This window comes from Bactrocera neohumeralis, chromosome 6, assembly GCF_024586455.1.
Source record: "Bactrocera neohumeralis isolate Rockhampton chromosome 6, APGP_CSIRO_Bneo_wtdbg2-racon-allhic-juicebox.fasta_v2, whole genome shotgun sequence".
NCBI lineage: Eukaryota > Metazoa > Arthropoda > Insecta > Diptera > Tephritidae > Bactrocera > Bactrocera neohumeralis.
In genome coordinates, this window is record NC_065923.1 from 210,861 (window position 1) to 232,927 (window position 22,067).

Below are 22,067 nucleotides of genomic sequence, written 5' to 3' on the forward strand. Positions count from 1 at the left end.
ATCTGAGTGTATGCCAGAATGAACGCTTTGCTTTCAGTGTTTCTTACAAAGGCAATCAAATGCTCTGTGTGAATCAGCCACATCGGTATTGCCGAAGCTGCTCGAACCAAAGATTTTCGTCTAAATAACTTTTAAATTCTTGATGGCAAATAAGGAGATATAGTACGCTTTATCAACAGTGAAAGAAACAAAGCAGATCGCCGTACTAATTAATACAAAATTTTTACCATTAAATGTAATATTTCTGTAGTTATTAATTACAAATAGTCACACTTTTAGCTGTTTCGAAAATAAATGCTACCTGTGCGATAGGCGTGTTTATTGCCAGAGAGTTTTCGCTCCATGTGCTGTATGTTACCAGCAGAATCTCGTTATCAAACTTAACTGGGCGACATTTTGTATTAATATCTATCTCTTAAATCCATTGCTAATACCAAAAAGGCATTAATCAATTGGTTTGGTAGCTATATGTGACATAAACTACTCAAATGTTTGTATATTTACATTTGGCGCATTTTTATTCAGGGCATGCAACTGAGTAGCACTCAGGAAATACATACATATGTATGTACATATAAAACAGACTGACATGTTAGCCATTAACTGGTTTTTACCCGATGATTTCACTGAACCGCTTTTATATTTTGGGTATGATTATCATACTTATCATTAATACCGTTGTTTTTCCTTCATATCATATAACATTGTTGATATGTAGGCATTCGGCATTTTTACACCCTGAACACAGTATATTTGGTTTGCCACTAAGTTTGTAACAGCCAGAAGGAATCGTCAGAGACACTATAAATAAGTGAATAATATGACGAGATGACTTGATTTAGCTCGCTGTCGATCTCTCTGTCCATTTGTCTCTACATACGCGTACTTTTTCCTCAGTTTAAGAAATATCAATCATGTCCTTGTATGGAAAACTTTCTTTTTTGGCAAGATATGATTGACAAGGGTTACTATCCAAGGCAACGGTACAATCTCCGGACAACTACAGCATGTATCTGCCATTTAAACTAACCTACGAGTATCGAATGATTATTGTATGAAATCATAATTATACATATGTGAAGGGTATTATAACCATAATGTTATGAGCGAAATGTGTTAACTTGACATTTTAAATAAAAAGTATGTTATATGTTATGAACGCATTCAAATTTAGTAACCTTGACTCGGCTGACGGTAGCCTAATTGAATAAGTTTTTATTTAAGTAGCCCGAGTATTAAATAGCAACCATATGCATATGTATGTACATCTTGTGCTGAGCAAATACTGATTTTCTCCTAAAGTAAATTAATTTATTATATTGATATAAAGTACTGATGTAGTTTGTCGTTCTTGCTTTGAAATGATCAAAAACTTAAATTACGAACTAAGTTATTGTTTCTGGGAATGTCTTTTACGTACATACATAGTTATCCAACTTTTAATAATTTCGATTGGAACCATTATATGGGATGTGGGAGTTGATCTGATTTCATCTGTTTTTATAGCATTAAATTGCACAGCATTTTACTGACTCTTAGTGGATACTGAATGAGTTCTCGTACCCACTGTTCAGAATTTAACAACTATGTTACAATTCAATACTCGAACTACATAAAACAGATTAGAGTTTTATTGCTGATTCCGTATATATCAACCTCTTCAAGTTACCAAAGAATACGTTCGCCAAGTATTTTCAATATATTTACATGCATATGTATGTACGTTGACTTTTACTCAATTTACAGCTTAATTTTAATGTACATATGTACATAGTTAGCGAAATCATAATGTATTCTATTCAAAATGCTACAAGAGTTTAAAAATTATAAAAAAAATGTTATCAACTTAGCTTTAACTTGTAATTAATCATATTCAAACAAAAATAGTGCAGTGAGAAAAATAGTAAAAGTATCCATCTTATGATTTACATACAAGTAATATTCACTTGAGAAACTTACCAAGTAACACCAAGAAGAAGGCGTCGGAGACCCTATAAAATATATATATAAATCATCAGTATGTTGAGCTGAGTCGATTTAGCCATGTCCGTCTGTCTGTCTGTCCGTCTGTCTGTCTGTATATATACGAACTAGTCCCTCAGTTTTTAAGATATCGTTTTGAAATTTTGCAAACGTCATTTTCTTGTCAAGAAGCTGCTCATTTGTCGGAACGGCCGATATCTGACCACTATAACATATAGCTGCCATACAAACTGAACGATCGGAATCAAGTTCTTGTATGGAAACTTTCACACTTCACAATGTATTTTCACAAAAGTTGGCACAGGTTATTTTCTAAGGCACATTTCACATTTGACAAGATATATTCACGAAATTTGGTATAGATTATTTTCTAAGGTAACAATGTAATCTCCGAAGAAATTGTTCAGATCGGTTAACTATAGCAATAGATGCCGTACAAACTGGACGCATAGTTACTAACAGAAATGCAGCGGTGAAGGGTATTTAGCTTCGGTGCAACCGAAGTTAACGTTTTTCTTGTTTTTTTTTAAGTTCGTATGGACAAATCAGACCCAATCGTATCAGACAAAAGCAAACTTTAAGAGCTAAATATAAATATTCCTGCACTTCTAATGTCTCATGTCATGTCATGAAAACAGAAATACAAAAAAAAAAATTATTAACCGGTGTTATGCTTATTTTTTTATTTACAGTCATGCCTACATGTGTGAGCACACATATTTACACATATTATGGGAAATGAAAAGATGTCTCAAAAGCACATTTTAATTCAATTCACGTTTCAAACGGAGAAATTTTTAAAATACAACGCACTAGCTCTAAAACTCTGAAATCGTCAATTTTGGAGCTTTGAAAGAATATACTTATCCATAAGTGAAATGCTTAACACCATGTCATAATCGAGATACACATGTATATTATACAAATTATTTTTATTCCATATTTCTTTCATAGACCATAAGCCAGTAAATACCGTATCTGAGAGAAAAATGTATTATATTTAAGTACCTCCGATCTTGTTTTCCTTTGGGATTAAGTAGATCTAAAGTTGGAAGCTATATTATTTCTAATTGTCCGGTTATAGGAATACATTTTTTAGATCGCAAAAGCTTTATAGTACTACACCAAACAAAGTGAACGAACAAAATGAAGTTCTTGGTTGGAAGTTTGTTATTTGTTATAGTTTCGACTTGACTTCAAGTAAGAAGTTAACTTAGTGAAGGCTCTATGATGTGTACATATGTATGTATATAGTAAGTATAACGGCTCTACTTCAATAGCTTCAACATTTACCTTAACCTGTATTTTTATGGCCTATTTTAGCATCCTGCATTCCTTCTCGTATATTTGAACATATAGCATACAAATTTGTTATAAGCTTGAGCGATACTCTAGGGAAAATGCACAAATTCCGAGCAAATAACTTGTGTTAAAACCAACTCCACTACTAAATTTGCGCATGAAGGTCACATTTAATAATAGGCAACAACGGATACAAAGTAAAACGAAAACAACTGCCTTTGCACCTTTACGTGTACGCTAGTACGTGTGTGTTTTGTATTAACAGCATTTGGCATGTCCAGAGAAGCACTCCGATTTGTTTTTATACACACATTGCGTACTTGTATATGGTATACACATTCAATAAAAATAGCACTGCAGCAACGATATATTTATAAGCGAACTTACGCAACAATGTAGATGTCAAGGTCTCTATATCCTCATAGTAAAAGTGTCAACTCGAGCGGAGTGCCAGAGGTAGTGATGCATTAGGCCATGTAAATTGTTATTACTATGAGGACAACTTTGGCATTTTTACATTTATACTATTTATTTTTATTTAAAATATTAAATTGACTTTATTACTTCTAAAACTTTTTTACAGCATTATATACAATTTCTTATAATTATGAGACATGTAATAAACTTTACTATGCAGCTGTGGCATGCAAATTACCAAAAACAGTAGGTCAAACAAGCTTTCTCTTAAATTGTCTTTTTCTCTTCATTAACAACACTCTTCCGTTCGTGGTTATTCATATGTATACATGTGTGTATAGAAGAATATTTATCAGAACGAAATGTTGAAAAATAAAGAATTGGTAAAGTAAAAGCTGCAGCAGTTTCGTTGAACTCAGAGGTGGATAGCTTTTGCTATGGCTCCGGGACACATCGGAATAATATCAGGCAGTAAAGTGATATAAACATGCTTTGGTAGTTGCGCAGACGCGCAGTTCGCGTTGAGAGGCGATCGAATTTGGTTGTATTATATGGTAGTCTAGACTTTGGTAGTGTGACCAGCTTTATTATTTACTTCCTTCGACTTCTGCGATTTTGTGTAGCGGCATTCAACATCAGCTCAACAATTCAAGTCTTTCAGCACATTTAAATCGTGAATTATTCTTGTGACAATTTATTGTCGCTACGAAATAATAAAAGGGATTGCAGTACATCATGATTCTGCCGATTGTAAGTAATAATAAATATTCAAACTCATTTTCATATTTCAGGATACATGTATAGTATATATTGTCATCGATGTTGTATTTAAATATTAATACACTAGAAGACTTGTATGTGAGAAGTGCATCTTCGTTGGGGGTCATTAGCTTTTGCTTTAAGCTGTTTAAATTTCGTTTGCTTTGAAGAGCAAAGAACTATTTTGTGCCTAACAGGTTTGCTTTTAATGCTTCATCATAAAAAAAGACAGCGATTCAGCATATGTGACCTATTTAATAAAAAATATAGTATGTATGTCACAATAAGTTATTCTAATTGACTTTCACTTATCTGGAAACACTAGTTTTTGAAAAAATTTTCGTGAATGGTGATGTGAAACTAAAAAACAATGAAGATGAAAAAAAACATAAAGAAATATATCTGGTTTAAGTCTAAAGATGACAATAAAATTCTTGAACGAGAACGTATCAACGTAAAAAAGAGCCTAATAGATGGAAACTGAAAATTATTTTACCAAGTAATTTGCTCATTTCACAATGGTTATTGAATAATATTATTGTATTTCAACGTTTGCATTAATAACAAAAAATATAAAGAATTAAATTCTTAATCATAAATGGATATACATATATTCATATACATCATTTCTCATTAATAATTCCAAAACCATGTTTATGTCTTCTTTCATGTGGGAAGTCGTAGTGTATGCCTTCACGTTGACAAAATTGTGCAAGTTGAATATTCATTAATCTGATAGTCTTATGTATGGGCGCGTGGTTTGTATAAATAGGAAGGGTTCTTTGCTGTTCAAATAAACAGCCTTTATGAAAATCTAAATAATAACTATGTACAATTATATTATTATTATTTATTTAAAAATAACATTACGACATACTGAAATACAGCTTTATGTATATCTCAAAAAACTACCCCAAGAGGCCATTTAATTAGAAAACATATGTTTTAAAGTAATAATTTGCTTGGTACATTTTTTTATGTTGATTAAATTCAAAATTCACTCTCAAAAAAGAAGTGAATGCAGTAAAATGTGTAAATCGATTATATTGCGACCAATTGAAAAGTACCTCTGGGCGTTTCTAAAAAATATTTAAAGAGAAATCGCAAATAAATAACCGTAATAATTTATTTCACTTCTTCGTAATTGGGACAGGCTCAACTTATTTCCTAAGGTTATAACAAGCTTTCTATAATATAGAATCAACACATGAATAGTTGAATTTGCAGCTAGAGGCGTTATCTTTTAAAGTCATTGGGCTTACACATACATATCTTTCATCTTACTTACTCTTTCGCTAAGCTGTCCACAAAAAATATTCACTGAAACATAACATTTAAATATTTATCTATGCTACGCTTTATATTCTTAGTGTTTTTTATTTTATTTCATTCCATTTATTTACAGAATTTGCTGAATAATCTCGTTCGCAAATGAATGTTCATTAGTATTTTGCAACTCAAATTAAAAAAAATTTTTAACACTTATTTATGAGTAATTTTTTATTTCCAAATTGTCAGTGAGAACACTTGGTATTACATTCAGTCAGTACTACACTATGAATGGATCTTGCCAACTTTCATTGGATTTTAAATTTGTATGCTAATTTCTAAAGATTGAAAGGCAAGTGGGACATCAGTTATTGGCCGCATTTCAAGTAGAATAACTAATCAGCACACAGTGCGAGTTTCTAAATTTTGATAACAAAATATTCCTAAACAGAGTTAATGCTGAATGTTCCTTCTAGGATTTTGAATGTCCTTGCAGACTTAAACAAATGTGACGAAAATTTACTCTTGCCCTCTTTAAAGAATGACTTAAGTCCTTTCTTTAGTCTGATTACGACACATATTGTAGCTCTTAAAAATACAGTACTGAAGAGATGGCATGAAGAAATCCGTACCCTATTTTGAGCCGGTTGCTTTGTGCACTCTAGTTAAATGAAAACTTCCTTGGTTAAAAGTTACACTGATGAAGGACACTCAGTTGTTGTTGGTGTACTTTAATCGTTCATATATAGTAGCCTGTTCTATAAAATAACTTATTCACTAATAGCCGTATTTATCGTGAATCTTTCGGAACATTATTTCAGACGGTTAACATTTCAAATTATTAGCGCTCACGTATTTTGGTTTCTCTTACTAACGTATCATACTGCTTGTGTATACATAGTATGTATGTAGTTTCTGAACAGTGCTCTCAGAGATTGTAGTAGGAGGCAAGTAGCGAACCTGTTCTCTGACTGTTGAGACTGCAGTTTTTCTGTGTTTGCTGAACTTGCACTTTTTACTTCCCAAAAACGCATGGGTATCATAGCTGCAGCGAGATAATAATTGGAGTTATAGGCCCTCGGATTGTGCCACACGGGACTTTTTTCTTTCATTTATCACAACGTGATCGATACAAGCCTCGCTTTCAGAAAGACCTTCTTGCTTATCTTTAATTTTGGAAAAAATACATTATCAGCATATTTTTATACTCTCGCAACAAAGTTGCTAAGGAGAGTATTATAGTTTTGTTCACATTGTTCTTCACGGTTGTTTGTAAGTCCTAAAACTAAAAGAGTCAGATATAGGATTATATATACCAAAGTGATCAGGGTGACGAGTAGAGTCCGGATGGCTGTCTGTCTGTCCGTCCGTCCGTGCAAGCTGTAACTTGAGTAAAAATTGAGATATCACGATGAAACTTGGTACACGTATTTCTTGGCTCCATAAGAAGGTTAAGTTCGAAGATGGGCAAAATCGGCCCACTGCCACGCCTACAAAATGGCGAAAACCGAAAACCTTTAAAGTGTCTTAACTAAGCCATAAATTAAGATATTAAAGTCAAATTTGGCACAAAGGATCGCATTGGGGAGGGGCATATTTGGACGTAACTGTTTTGGAAAAGTGGGTGTGGCCCCGCCCCCTACTAAGTTTTTTGTACATATCTCAGATAGCTATGTCAACCAAACTCTACAGAGTCGTTTCCTTCAGGCAGTTCCATATACCGTTCAAAAGTGGAAGAAATCGGATAATAACCACGCCCACCTCCCATACAAAGGTTATGTTGAAAATCACTAAAAGTGCGTTTACCAACTAACAAAAAACGTCAGAAACACTAAATTTTACGGAAGAAATGGCAGAAGGAAGCTGCACCCAGGCTTTTTTTAAAAATTGAAAATGGGAGTGGCGTCGCCCACTTATGGACCAAAAACCATATCTCAGGAACTACTCCACCGATTTCAATGAAATTCGGTATATAATATTTTCTTAGCACTCTGATGTCATGTTCGAAATATGGGTGAAATCGGTTCACAACCACGCCTTCTTCCAATAGAACGCTATTTTGAATTCCATCTGATGCCTTCTCTGTATAATATATGTATATGTACATTAGGAACCAATGATGATAGCGGAATAAAACTTTACACAAATACGGTATTTGAAAAATATGTAAATGACGGATAATAAAATCTCGATTATCACTTTATCATGCGAGAGTATAAAATGTTCGATGACACCCGAACTTAGCCCTTCGTTACTTGTTAGATTTAGAAAAATTGTAAACAAATATTATAATATTTGAATTTAATTAAACAAAAGAAACGGTCAAGGAAAAATTAGGAAAAGTGGTATCACTAACGTAAAAATTGCATTTAGATATTACATGGGCTGTATAGAAGTGTCAGTCAGTCTTATTATAACTGTTATTAAGTACATTACGAATAATTTTCGTTCTACTGATGTAGATCCGAGGTCACCTTCTTGTCATTAACATATGTATAGTAAGTATTTTAAAACTCTTAAATGATAAGGATGAAATCCGGGCGAGTCTCTGTCAGGCGGTATGCTATAATTTGAGTACAAAATGAGATTTCTTTACGAATAATACTGTAAGAAGTCCACAAAAATTTTCATTCACATGTCAGGACAAACATTTTTGGCCCTTATTGCGTTTTTCTTCTTAAAAAACTGTCTCAAAGCACCACAAATGAATAATAATTTAAAAAAGCGAGAACTATAAATTGTACACAATTTTTTGATACGTTTTATAAAATTTTGTCCATTTATCACAGATAATTTGAACAAAATGTTACCAAAATTGTGCCCGCGTTCGGTCGTTGGAACGTACTCATGTCCGGTTATAGAAATTGTTTATAAAAATATTAATGAAAACGTTGTGTTCATGAAATTTGTTTAGTTATGGGAGCTGTCCGGTTGGGGATTTTTACTTTATAAATTTGGTAATACCAACAATATTTTACACGTATTTTATATTTGGAGAAAATATGACACATTTTTGTATTATGAATTTTAAAAAATTCAACACTCGAAAAAAATACCTTTAAACAGGACTAAGCTGTAATCTTTCACTGACAGTGCTTGCTAAAGTTTCTATAAATTTCTTAAGGCCAAGTTAATAAAATTAGCTGAACTCTTCCGTACATATGATAGCACGGAAGAGTGCTTTTTTCCTCATAGCTTTCATCATTTGACAATCTATACCACATAAATACCACATGTCTCCCAAATTTCATTTTCATTTCATGACATTTCTTTATGAATTCACCGCTTAAATACCTGAATTAGTTGTCATTCAAAGTGGGTAGCCCTATCCAAAATTTCATGTATGCTTTCTGTAAAACTGCATAAAAAATATCCGAAATTTTATCCGAATTAATATTTTAATCAAATTTATTAACAATAATTAATTGTATTACATAACTAATTTTGTTATAAACGCGTATGTATTGAAATGTTTTCTTTTTAGTTTTTTTTAGCGATATTTATTGTTAAACTGGATTGCGCTCATCCTCATCCGGTGCAAATCAGTGACGAGGTTATCGAGTAAGTAGAACTATATAATTTAACCATTGAAAGCTTACTAATTAGCTTGAAGCCTGCTCCTATGTTTTTTAAAATAACACCAACTTAAAAGGCCTTTGCGTTTTATTACTTTTTAGAGGTTTTAAAGTCTAAAGTTTAAGAGTTTAAAATATTTTATTTTTCAAAATATGACTATAATAATTTCATTGAATCACCTAAGTGACTAAACCATTTAAATTCTCTTTGATGAAATAATCATTTATCATAACACCAAATCTTCTACCATCCATCACACTTTTGTTTAAATTATTAATATTTATATACCGTCATGAAACTAAACTAAAAAGTTAGAATCCATCTCAGGTCTTTAGTATTCATGTGACCCCTGCACTACTTGAAATTCTCGTTTGCAGAATCGAAAAACAAAGGCTAGTCAAATTTCCAGATGAAATTGAACTTCGACAAGATTCTACAGCCAACAGTTCCGATTCAAAAATTGATGAAGCTCAGCGCATCCTACAGGAAATTGAAAAAATTAATCATGCATTGGGATATATTCGCAAACAATCAGAGCCATCTAGACTTCCGCCTATTTTAGATTCGAGTCAGTACTTATTCCCAAAACCAGCTTCGCAACCTTTTCATCAGCAAAACCATCAAACTTCTGGTATGAATGGAGGTACCATTTTAATTCCTTCTATTAGGTCAGTAGACCTTCCGCGTCAATATATAACAACTTACTCAATCTCCAAAGACATGAAGAATATTGAACCTTTACATCAATTTCAAACCGCTAACGACAGTTCAACAAAAAATAATACGTATAAATATGTTTTTCAACCAAATGAAGTAGTATTACCTGCCCCTCACACTGCGGACGAGCACCGGCAACTGCCTACACATTTTGCAATACCAGTGCGTCTCTATCGACTAAATAAGGAGGAATATATTAATAAAAATGCACCACAGCAATTCCGTGTCAAAGGATATAAAATAGTTGGTGACGTCGACAATTTTTATGGCAAGGCAAAGCGAAAAGTTATAAAAGCAAATGAAGCAAAGGCTGAATTATCAACAAAATATCATCTATTTTTCTTTCCACGTGAGTTAGATTCTCTAAAGGAACTCTCTCGCATGAGATTGGAAGAGAGACAAAATTCACAAGATATTAACTCTAGAGAAGAGAAAGGAGTCGGTATTCAAAGGCCCTATAGAATACAAACAACAGCAACAAGTAGTAGCAGCGATATTAGCTCTAATGCAAATGTTACAACACAAATTATTCGAAAACGGGTTATACCAAAACCATTAAGGGAAAAAGATTCCATTATTATTGAAACGGCAGAACTAACTCAGGCAGAAGATACTAACTCATTCAGTAATAATAACAATGCAAATACGAATAATAATATGAATCCTAATAATAATCCAACAATGTATAACAACCCCAGTCAAAACACGAATTTATTCAATGCAAGGCCTGGTATTCTGAAATTCCCCAACATTGCAAACATTGCACGGCCAAGTGATCAAAAAAACTCTACTCCTGGAAATACTATTAAAAACGCTTTTCAAAATATTTTTAAATTGCCATTTCTTCAGGATAACAAACCCAATATGACGATGGGCGAGTTAGGGCAAACTCTACAAATGACCACAAAACCATTTTTTACAACACAAGCCAATCAGCATACACAAATATTTTACGATTTTGATGGTTCAAAACAACCCCAGAAAGGAAGTGATTATCAATGGGAGGATGAAGCGAGTAGCGCGTCAGAAGATGAAGAAATTAATTCCACTGAACACGAGCAGAAGCACATATTCGGTAATCAGCAGAATGGGGAGCTAAAAGCTCAAATGGAGGCCGTTAAACATGGTGGTATTATAATTCAACGCCTCAAGGTACGAAAAGGTGGTATTGCTATTGCAGGCCCTGGCGGTGTCGCGACTGCAGGGAGCGGCGGCACAGCTATTGTTGGTCCCGGAGGCTATGCTCTTACACATCCCCGTAGTTTAACCATTGCTGGGCCAGGTGCCAAGGTGATTGCCATACCTTCCAGCGTTGACCTAAAAGAAGCTTTGCAAAGAACTAATCTGTTCGATCAAATTATTCCTCGTGAGGGCAAAGTTGTTGCTACTGGTCCAACTGTGTATTATTCTCCACCAACATAAATTCACAAAAGATATGAGAATGATTACAAACTAAAATCTTACAAAACTAAAGATTAAATATAACTATAGCAATAATTTTAGACAATATGGTTAAATGAATTTTATATTATTTAATATTATTCATCTTAATATTCATAATTCGTATTATATTAGACTAAATATCAATGAATCTAAATATTATATACTTAATACATAAATAAATAATATAGTCATGTCTCTACAATTTCATCTTAATTCAAATTCAATCCTTCATAATTATTGGGTGTCGAAGCCAAATTATTAAGTATAGCATGCCAACCGTAGTGATTAAATTAGTTCATAATTTGATTGTATAAAATTTTCACATATTCACATTTTATTTTATTTGTACTTTTCTCCCGTCTCATATTCTTCAACTGCATTAAATGTTTATCTACCTTTTGTTGTGGAATTTCTACCAATTAACTTAAAGCTACAGCGATGTTTGGAAAATATTTAATACAAAAATGTGGCCATGGAACACACAGTATTCTGCATTTTTTGTAAGCAATTTATTTGCACAACCTCCGGTTATTGACACGTTACCCTCAAACACAAATAAGATCGTTGAACCGAAGGATATACCCAAATTCAAATCACAACCACAACAATTGAAGCCTATTGATATTACAGATCTTAAATTGATAGATGAAGCTCATCATACTATCGTTAACACAAAGGATTTTAAAAGTGATGCACGTCTTTTAGAAGCAGTTAACCAAATAAATCCGGAATTTATGATTGAGGAAATAGTATCGGTACCTGGCCGACATACACATACTGCGGTAAAGTTAGAAAAAAAATCAAAACCAGTCAACTTGTCTCTATCTTCTACGACGTCTCCACAATTAGTATCAAAAAGCTTAAATTTCCCATCCAAAGCAACTTTAGCCAATTCAGGTGTTTCTAATTCAGAACAAAAATATAGACAAAAGTTGAGCAAGCAAACAAGTGAATCCACTGAACTAAACACCAACGATAGCATAGTGAAAGTGGAAGCAACAGGTCAAACTGCTTCTTCAGGAATCATACCACAAATACCATTCGGTAGCTACTTTCTTCCATACTTAGCAAACGATGAACGGGGTGTCAGCAAAACGGCTGCATTAATATTGGAACCTCATGCAAAAGCCGTAGTGGGCAATGGTGGCACAGCTGTATCTGCACCCATTTCGAAGGCTTTTTTAAAACGTGGAACACCCACCAACATCTATTTCAATCCAGAATCCGTAGCAATAGCTGGAGTAGGTGGCAAAGCACATGCTCAAGCCGATTTAGAACTTGATTTAGTGGATTAACCATTTATATTTCTGGAATGTAATATATTTTTATTTTATCAGAAATGAAGTTTTATTTTAATGTAAATAATTGTATATAAAATTTATGTACAAAATTTATCGCAACCATGTACATATAATCATATTAAAATAGTATATATTAATGAATTGATTAGTAAACTTTTACACCCGAATTTCATTTTAAGCCCTCAGAACTTTCCTCTAGAACGCTTTTACGCTTGTGGCTTTGTAGTTTAAAATATTACTTCGTGGTGTATAATGATAACTTTATAATTCCTTAAACGAAAATAGCCAGCACGCCCAAAATCACAATCCTTCAATAAATCCCAAAGAATACTCATACCCTTACTATGGCGGCCTGCGTGGTCAAATCTTGCAAGTGGTTAAAACAAAAGATGGAGAGCACAATATGTTTATAATAAGCCCTACATCTATCCCCACTGCCAGCGTCAAATCTATTATCAGCAAGAAAGGTAGTGTTTCAACATCAGAAGACGATGGTCAACTTAACAACAAACCGCCAACGTCGATTCCATTTGAGCAAGATTTTAACCGAATACAGATAGCAGCGGCTCGTCTAGTCGCCATTCAAGAAGTTGCAAAGCGTAAGGGTTTATTTAGTGCGGAAGACAATCGTATTTATGCAGAGAGTTTACTGGAATTGGGGCATGCCGCACAGAACTTAGCAAATTTGCATGAAACGGGCCAAATTAAAGATTTTAGTCTACTCCTGCAACCCGATTTTCAGTTAGCGGATAAGAAACCATTAGTACCACCGGAATCAATAGCTGAAATTGAAACTTCCGGTGGGGAACAAAAAGTTGACGAAGTTACAGAGCAACTGTTCAACGAAGAAGATCTTCTGCCTCCAAATACAGAGGATCCTTATGAAGACGTCAGTGATACAGTAGCAGTGACTGCACCGAAAAAAGACGCTTCTGTTGCTGAAGCTAAACCAATAGGTAAGTTTAGTATTGTACAATGATCAGCCCAAGTGTTGTACCAGCTTAGTGAATACTCTAATATATTTCATTATAATGTAGGACTATCTATTGCCGGCGAAGGTGGTGTTGCTTCATCTAAACCCAATGCAATAGCGCTTTCTGGGCGCAATGGCCTAGCAGTTTCCGCGCCTAAGGCGACTGCTATTGCAGGTGTATCAGCAGAAGAGGCAGCTGCCTTTAGCGTAGCAATACCCAACAGAAATAATCTGGTCATAAAAAACGTTAATCACACACCACAACGACCTGTTTATGATGACTACATCGAAGACTACAGTGACGTTTTACCAGCACGTTCGACATTTACTCGTGATACAACGGTTTCACATGGTTCACCTATTCCTGTTATGAGTAAAAAAACAAAGCTGGCGAGTGTAATAGAAACTGGCAGCGATGCTGCATTCGCTGATTCTTTAGTTAAACAATGGAAGACTATAATAGCCGAGGATTATTCCGCATCAGCACGAAGTGCTCCCAAACTAACACCAACAAGATATATTAAGGAAGCGAGCAAATTTCCACAAAGATCAATTGATAAAAAGGCTTACTATTAATAGTTATATATCCACATATATTTTCGCCTATTAAGAATAAAAGTGAATCATAAAAAATTGCTTCAGCTTTCCTTCAGTTGACAGCGCAACAACGATTTTTCAGGCTTATTGTCCAATGTGTTGAAGGTACACTCACAATATCTATTGTCTAAAGACTTGAAACTCAGTATAATGGCTTTAGCCTTTAATATATTGTTTAGTCGTCTTTAAGGAAAAACGTATCACTATTAAACAAAGTACAAAATGTTTACGTAGGTATAATTGTCAACAGGATTGCAAATTCTGGCAACACTACTTACTAAATAAAAATTCACCACACCCATTCAATAAGCTTTGATACAAGTTTCACTTGAAAGCTTGCATTTAAAAACTCAACCCGTTAATTTGAAACAAATTGCGTAAAGATAGCTTTTTCGGTATTCATTAAACCTTAAAAAGATAAATTATTAATAATAAACTAAATAATCTCTTAAGTTGTTTATTTAAATATAACCAATATTTATACAATGTAATCGTATGTGCGATCTACCATCCATATTTCCGCCCTACCTCAATAGTAAACCAAACCTTGTGCTACTATTATATTAAGGATGCCACATACTTATGTATATTCAATGTTCTTCGATTAACCGGTTATTGAATTTACATAGTACATGCAAAAGAAAACTTCATAAAGCTGAAAATAGAGCAGGCTTAACACAAATCTTCCGTCGTTACCAATATCTGCCTTACGAAATGAAGAAGTGTTGTTTTAATGTGTATTCCTTTGTGGTTCTGATGTTTTAAGGAAGGGTTAAAGCTATGCTACTATTAGGCTCTAAATAAAATGCATGTATGCTATTCGAGTGCGTATGTGTACCAATACATTCCTATGGGTAGATACATCTATGCATCAAGGAAACGTTATAAAAGATCCTCCGCATCTGCAGTGGTCATCAGTTTCACATTGACTGCTTAAGGTAACAATTTAAAATTGTACAGGAAAACAATTTTTTGCTTTTATTTAATCAAGAACTTGCAATAAATACAGTGTAAAATATAAAAAACAACATCCAGCACAAAGAACAAAAACAAAAGTAAGTTACCAAATTTAATATTTTACAGATAATTTCATCTTGACATAAATATAGCAACCGTGATGTGTTAATGGAAATATTGTCCTGTTGTTGTATTAAATTTTATCAATTCCATTTTGAAATTAAATAAATAAAATAAAAAGTATGTGTTTTTTAATAATATTTTCTCATATTAACAATTAAGCAAAAGAAAAAGTTGTTCAACTAAATTATAAGTTCACAATTTATTATTTTCTTTTCGTTTATTTAGTACGATCGTAATCTATTCTCTCATAACATAATGTATAAGTTTGTTTCATTGTAAAGTTTTATGATTTTTATATGTAAACCATTTAAATACTGAAACTAAATTCCAAAAAAACTTAAGACCGAAAAATGAAATCACTATTCCGTATATAGATACCATTTTACTTTTTCATTCGTGTCTTGGCAATACCAATCTTCCAGAGTACACTAATTGATTAACATGTAATTCATATATTAAAAGCAAGAATAAAGTAAACCTGAGAACAAAATTCGACAAAATAAATAGAAGGTACATTAGGTACAAACAGATTCGGCTGATAGGGAAAAACCGTACTTCGAATATAATCATAAATAAAAGTTTATAATGCTATCTCTAAAGAAATGATATTCACACATATTGCTGGGATTTTGGCCTTTTAAATGAAAAATATAGTTAGCTCAATGTACTTATTTACAATAACCGGTCAACAACTTGCACTGTACATACGTATTTAAAAATTGATCCTGCCACAGCTTACCTAAGGCACTCTTTGACTATGCATTGAACTACGTCTAAAAATAAATTCCGGATTGACCAGTAGAACTGCCTTGACCAGAACTTGTAGCTTCGATTTCAAAACTAGAAAATTAATTCTGCATACTTGAGTAGCACATAGTGTGTATATAACAAAGTCACTACATAACACATATGTATAAATAAATTAATATAAAATGTATACATATATATGTGTGCAGTAATTATTTTAATAGCTAATAGTCCTTACATTGCCATATACATACATATGTATATTAACAAATGTGCATAGATACAATGTGTATTATTGACAAATGTTTCCTTTCAGATGCTGAATTACTTTCTGCTGTGCTCTTGTATTGTTCCTGCTTTGTTAGGTGCACCGATTCCGATAGGGCAAAACGATATTGCTTCCCATATTGTTATTGTTACACCGCAAGCTCAAGTTCATCTAGAACCGGCAATTAAGTACGATACTGCTGCATTTATTCATCATCTCTCCCCATTAGCTCGCATCTCATCTCCAAATGATGAGACTATTTTCTACGTTCCAGCTAATACTGCTGCTCCAATTATTCCCGTTGAAAACATAAGCGTAGGACGTGCAAATATCAAAGAACAACCACAGAAACTAGAAACAAAACAATGGGATCAGATTTCACAGCAAATTCAACAAGCTGTGCAAACTGGTTCATCTCAGTTAGGACCGCAGTTAAGTGAAGCAGCAAGTGCAGCCTCCAGCGCTGCCGCAGCTGCCGGCCAAGGTCTATTTCCCGCCTTATTTCCGCCAGGCGGTAGTTCATCATCCAACATTGCAAATAAGAATGATAAGCCCACAATCGAATCTTTATTAACCAGCAATGCTCGTGTCTATGCACTCACTCCGGCTGTGTCCCATGTTGTCGATTTTATTCACTCACCCTTATTCATCGGACCAATTTCAGCTATACGAACACGCAGTATACAAGAAAGTGAAACCCGGACTCAATCACCCGAAGCATCAGTGCTTGAGACTAAAGCTCTAAATGAAATACCCTTCAATGCCAATATAAAGACTTCTGGTGACATTAAAAAAATACAGCCACAACAAGAACTTAAAGGCAATTTAGAAAAGAGCAAATTCGATGAAAATTATAATAATGAACAAAGTAAGTGTATATGAACAACTTTATTCTGTTCCTCTACGTGTTTATAACCGAGCTATTAAATTTATATTACGATTATTATATTTTATATATTCGATTAACATAACGTTTAATTCAGTTCCTTTCCATATCCAAGAAATTGAAAGTGTAGGAAAAAGAAAATTTGTGACTATTTAGAATAAACAAAATTAATCAAAAACAATTTGAATAATTTTGATCACATTTTAATGACCTTTAGTCGGATTTCCATAATACAACATAATTATATACATACATACATATATGTACATATGTATGTATATTAGTTGTGAAAATTATCGGAATCAATATAGAAACGAATCAAACAAATTTTTAAAGGATAACTAACTATTGAGTTTTATTAAAGGCGATTGCATTATGTTTTTAATTTCTTGGTTATATATCATTAACAAATAAAAAGGTGATCCTTAAGAAGCTAAATAAGCTCCTTTGTTTTGTAAATTTTTCAGAGGAACAACGTTTTGGTAATATATTACCACAGCCATTAAAGGAGGAAGTTAATCAACATCAATCTACGCAACTTAAAAATTCAGGTTTTATTGGTGGTAATGAAGGAATTCGTGAAAAAGTTTCTAAATCATTGAACTCTAAGGTAGCTTAAAATAAAATGACTGGTATGACATACGTACATAAATATACATTAAAGGGTATAGAGCTAAGAAATTATTATTAACACAATGAATTTTATAATTTACCTTACTAACACCCAAAAATACACTTGATTATGAAAAATTTAAGTAACTAAATATTTTAATAATGAAAACGTATACATTCATACATATACATATATTACTATCAACGAAATCATCTGTACTTTTATCATCAAAAAAATAAAAATAACAATCGATACATCTTTGAAAACACATACATACATATAAAACGATTTTTTTTTTAATTATTTTTTATAGATAACGGTATGCAATATTTATCATACATATACACATACATACATATACATATGTATGTATTTTTTTTAATGTACAAACATATACATAGTATGTATGTATGTATAGTATGTTATTGCGCAATTTTAAGTAATTAAAATTGTAGGTCTCAGTCACGATCTTTCATGCTACAGTCTTCATTGAATCGTGGTAAGTATATACATATTAAAATATCTATTTATTTATTTGTATAACCATATACAAGTTCTCTAGAGATACAAATGAGCCACACAACCCCTGGATATAAGTACATATGTATGTATGTATAGCGTACTAAACAACATTTGTTGACATTATTTACGAAAGTACAGACGCCTCTTTGAGCAAATAGTAATCTATTACACAATATAAAGCGACAAGGCACTACTAATTAAATCAATATTTTCCTCCTAATTGATTTTTTATTTTTGTATTATAAGTCTAAATTATGATGTTATATACATACTTATATCACTAATATTCAGTCTTCGGAAATAACTTTGTAATCGTCATCATATTCGCCTATTGCGATAAACTCTATCAAGTCAGCATTATTTTCTTGTACAGTCGATTCATCCTTTAAGCTATTTAGAGGTTGTGTCGAATTGCTAATTCCTTCTTTTACCGATGTAGTATCCAAAGAGGAAAGGTTTTCTTTTGTTATCACATCGTTTGCAGCTATGCTGTCTAGAGAAATTGTGGAACTTTCTACTTCACTAGTGTCAGTATACTTATAAACTGAAAAATATGTTTGGATACGTTGAATGATGCGCTCCAGAAATGGCGGAAATTTATGTTCGGTGCCTTCACCATATATTTTGATGATCCATTTATTATTACTGGTAGCTGATTGTAGATTTAGTCTTACGGTATCAAAAACAGACTTATGCAGTAAGAGATGTTGCGGATTAGTACTATTCTGTAATCTACTTGGCAGGATCAAAGTTACATTAGGTACAGATTGTACGTAGTCAAACTGTTTTCCACTCCCGATGCTCCCAGTTCCAAGATCAAAAGCATCCGCTTTCTCTGATTTATATGATGCACTCCATAACAAAGGTAGTATCCGCGCCAGTGTAGTCTTACCAAATATAATAACACAACAAATAAAACTCGAAAACAAAAAGCTCGAAAGTGTTTTGGTACTACCATGAAATATGATCATATTAAAAGAGGTATTTGAATTGCTACTTTACACTAAAGCAATTGTCTAATTTGTACCGTCCTCGTTTGCTTCAATAAACTAACTGTTAGTTTATCGGCTTGCGGACTAGTCTTTCGCATAAATCGCATGATGTCGCTTTGAGTAACCAACAAAATGCACGCGACCAGCATTTGTAATTGGTATCGTCTGCAATTCGGCCTTCAAGTCTGTACAGTTTATTTGAATCTTTAAAACCATTAACTGCAATATTTGTCGGTACTCTACAAACATGGTTTGAATGCATACATACATATGACAGATTACATACATATATTATCACTTGTAAGGTTTTTGATAGTGTACTCAGGTGATATAATGTATAAGCAAATACATCTCACTTTTGGTGTACTCGACTCAGCTGGACACAGTAGAAGGTGGTGGTGAAAGTGAAAAAATTAAATAAATATGTACATAAGTACGTATGTATGTATGTATGTAAATACATCAGTATGTAAAAGTGGTTAAAAATCGGAAATTTTATCGAAAAAATCTCATACTATATAAATCTTACTAAAATAAAAATTAAATTATTTCTAAAGTGACGATGCTTAAAGAAAGCTTGTATGTATGTATGTATGTATATAGTAACATGTTTTAAGTTTTTTGAATATATATGTACATATGTATACATATGCGCATATGTACCTACATACAAACATATGTATAAACCATTTTCACTAGGCATCACATGAAAGTATAAATACATATGTACATACTGACAATCTCAGAGCATTCATTTACTTCCTACATTTTCGCTTTACAATAAATTCATAAAGCATATCATGAAGATGCACCATTATGTAAATAAACAGTTGGATCAATATTTGCACTTATTATTTATACGCAAAAAATATTTACTTGATCGAGAGTGATTCGTCTTCGCTGATGAGCCTATGAGTGCGCGTTAAATGAAAGTACAATTTTAGTTTTGGTTCATTGCTTTCAAGGTAAAACATTTTCATTTATTAAGTGAATTTCTGTTAAGGTGAATATTTGTTTGTTCTGTTCTTAGTGAAAAATGCGGGAAACTAAAGAAATTCGGAACTCAAGAGGGGTGAAACGTGTCAAAAATTATCTGAAAAATATTCCATTTCGATCGGAGAGGCAATAAAGATTTTTGAAAGCTTCAAGAAAAGGAAGACATGCAATACGCAATACGGTGGAGGTCCAAAGCCGAAAATTTCAATAGGAAACTACGAATTTTTGGTTTAAAAACTATGTCGCGAATATAACGGCCCATGATTTCCATTGCGAACAGGAAAAAATACTAATTAATACAAGTAAACAAGCGTGGTGTAAATCTTCTGATCGCTTAAAACCACAGTGCATACATACATGCATACATCAATTGAAGTATGGAGGAGGTTCTCTCATGGTATGGGACTGTTTCTCAAAATTTAGTGTAAGTAGTTTAGTTAAAAACGACGTACGAATGATGGGTGCTTCATATGTTAACATTCTTAGCGAAAATTTAACAATAAGTGTGGAAAAAAATTAATTTGGGGTCGTTATCTTTATGGAACATTTCGCACAGATCTCGCCTGGCTACTCCCTTTTTTGAATAAAGCTTAATCGAAAAACTGAAAAACTGGCCAGCTCAGTCACCGGACTTAAATCCAATTGAGCATTTGTGGTTAATTTTTGATTCCACAATATCAAAAAGCAGCAGTACAAACTTGAAATAATTTTTTTAGAGATAAAGGGATGAAAATTTGGTTCGAGGCATGCCAAACGTCTTCGTGCGGTAATTCAGAACAAAGGTGTCTATATTAATTAATAAACTTACTTCTAAGTCAAACGTTTTGTATTTTACTAAGTTTATACTTTCATTTGAACACCTTTATTTAAGAATCCTTACATTAAAGTTAAACAAAATTTGTTCTTTCTGTTTCTGGGTAAAGATATATTAATTTATAATGTGTTACTTAAATGCCTATGCAAATATTATATTATTGTATAAATTCTTCTTCTTCTTAATTGGCGTAGACACCGCTTACGCGATTATAGCCGAGTTAACAACAGCGCGCCAGTCGTTTCTTCTTTTCGCTACGTGGCGCCAATTGGATATTCCAAGCGTAGCCAGGTCCTTCTCCACCTGGTCCTTCCAACGGAGTGGAGGTCTTCCTCTTCCTCTGCTTCCCCCGGCGGGTACAGCGTCGAATACTTTCAGAGCTGGAGTGTTTCCATCCATTCGGACAACATGACCTAGCCAGCGTAGGCGCTGTCTTTTAATTCGCTGAACTATGTCAATGTCGTCATATATCTCGTACAGCTCATCGTTCCATCGAATGCGATATTCGCCGTGGTCAACGCGCAAAGGACCATAAATCTTTCGCAGAACTTTTCTCTCAAAAACTCGCAACGTCGACTCATCAGTTGTTGACATCGTCCAAGCCTCTGCACCATATAGCAGGACGGGAATTATGAGTGACTTATAGAGCTTGGTTTTTGTTTGTCGAGAGAGGACTTTGCTTCTCAATTGTCTACTCAGTCCGAAGTAGCACCTGTTGGCAAGAGTTATCCTGCGTTGAATTTCTAGGCTGACGTTGTTGGTGGTGTTTACGCTGGTTCCAAGATAGACGAAATTATCTACGACTTCAAAGT

The 22,067-nt window shown here is 33.4% G+C and overlaps 3 protein-coding genes across 3 annotated transcripts in view; 2 read left to right on the forward strand and 1 right to left on the reverse strand.

The window, feature by feature from the left end:
• LOC126763369 (general odorant-binding protein 70) overlaps window positions 1-22,067 on the reverse strand; it is a 63,227-nt gene that overhangs the window by 18,293 nt on the left and 22,867 nt on the right. The gene's annotated exons all lie outside the window — the stretch shown is intronic.
• On the forward strand, window positions 13,171-14,336 carry LOC126763374 (uncharacterized). The gene is made up of 2 exons (XM_050480822.1): window positions 13,171-13,723; window positions 13,805-14,336. The coding sequence occupies exons 1-2, from the start codon at window positions 13,171-13,173 to the stop codon at window positions 14,314-14,316; spliced, it is 1,065 nt and encodes a 354-aa protein (XP_050336779.1). The 3' UTR covers window positions 14,317-14,336.
• On the forward strand, window positions 16,481-17,937 carry LOC126763372 (uncharacterized). Its single transcript, XM_050480820.1, has 2 exons — window positions 16,481-17,300; window positions 17,786-17,937. Exons 1-2 carry the CDS (start codon window positions 16,481-16,483, stop codon window positions 17,935-17,937), a joined length of 972 nt encoding a protein of 323 aa, XP_050336777.1.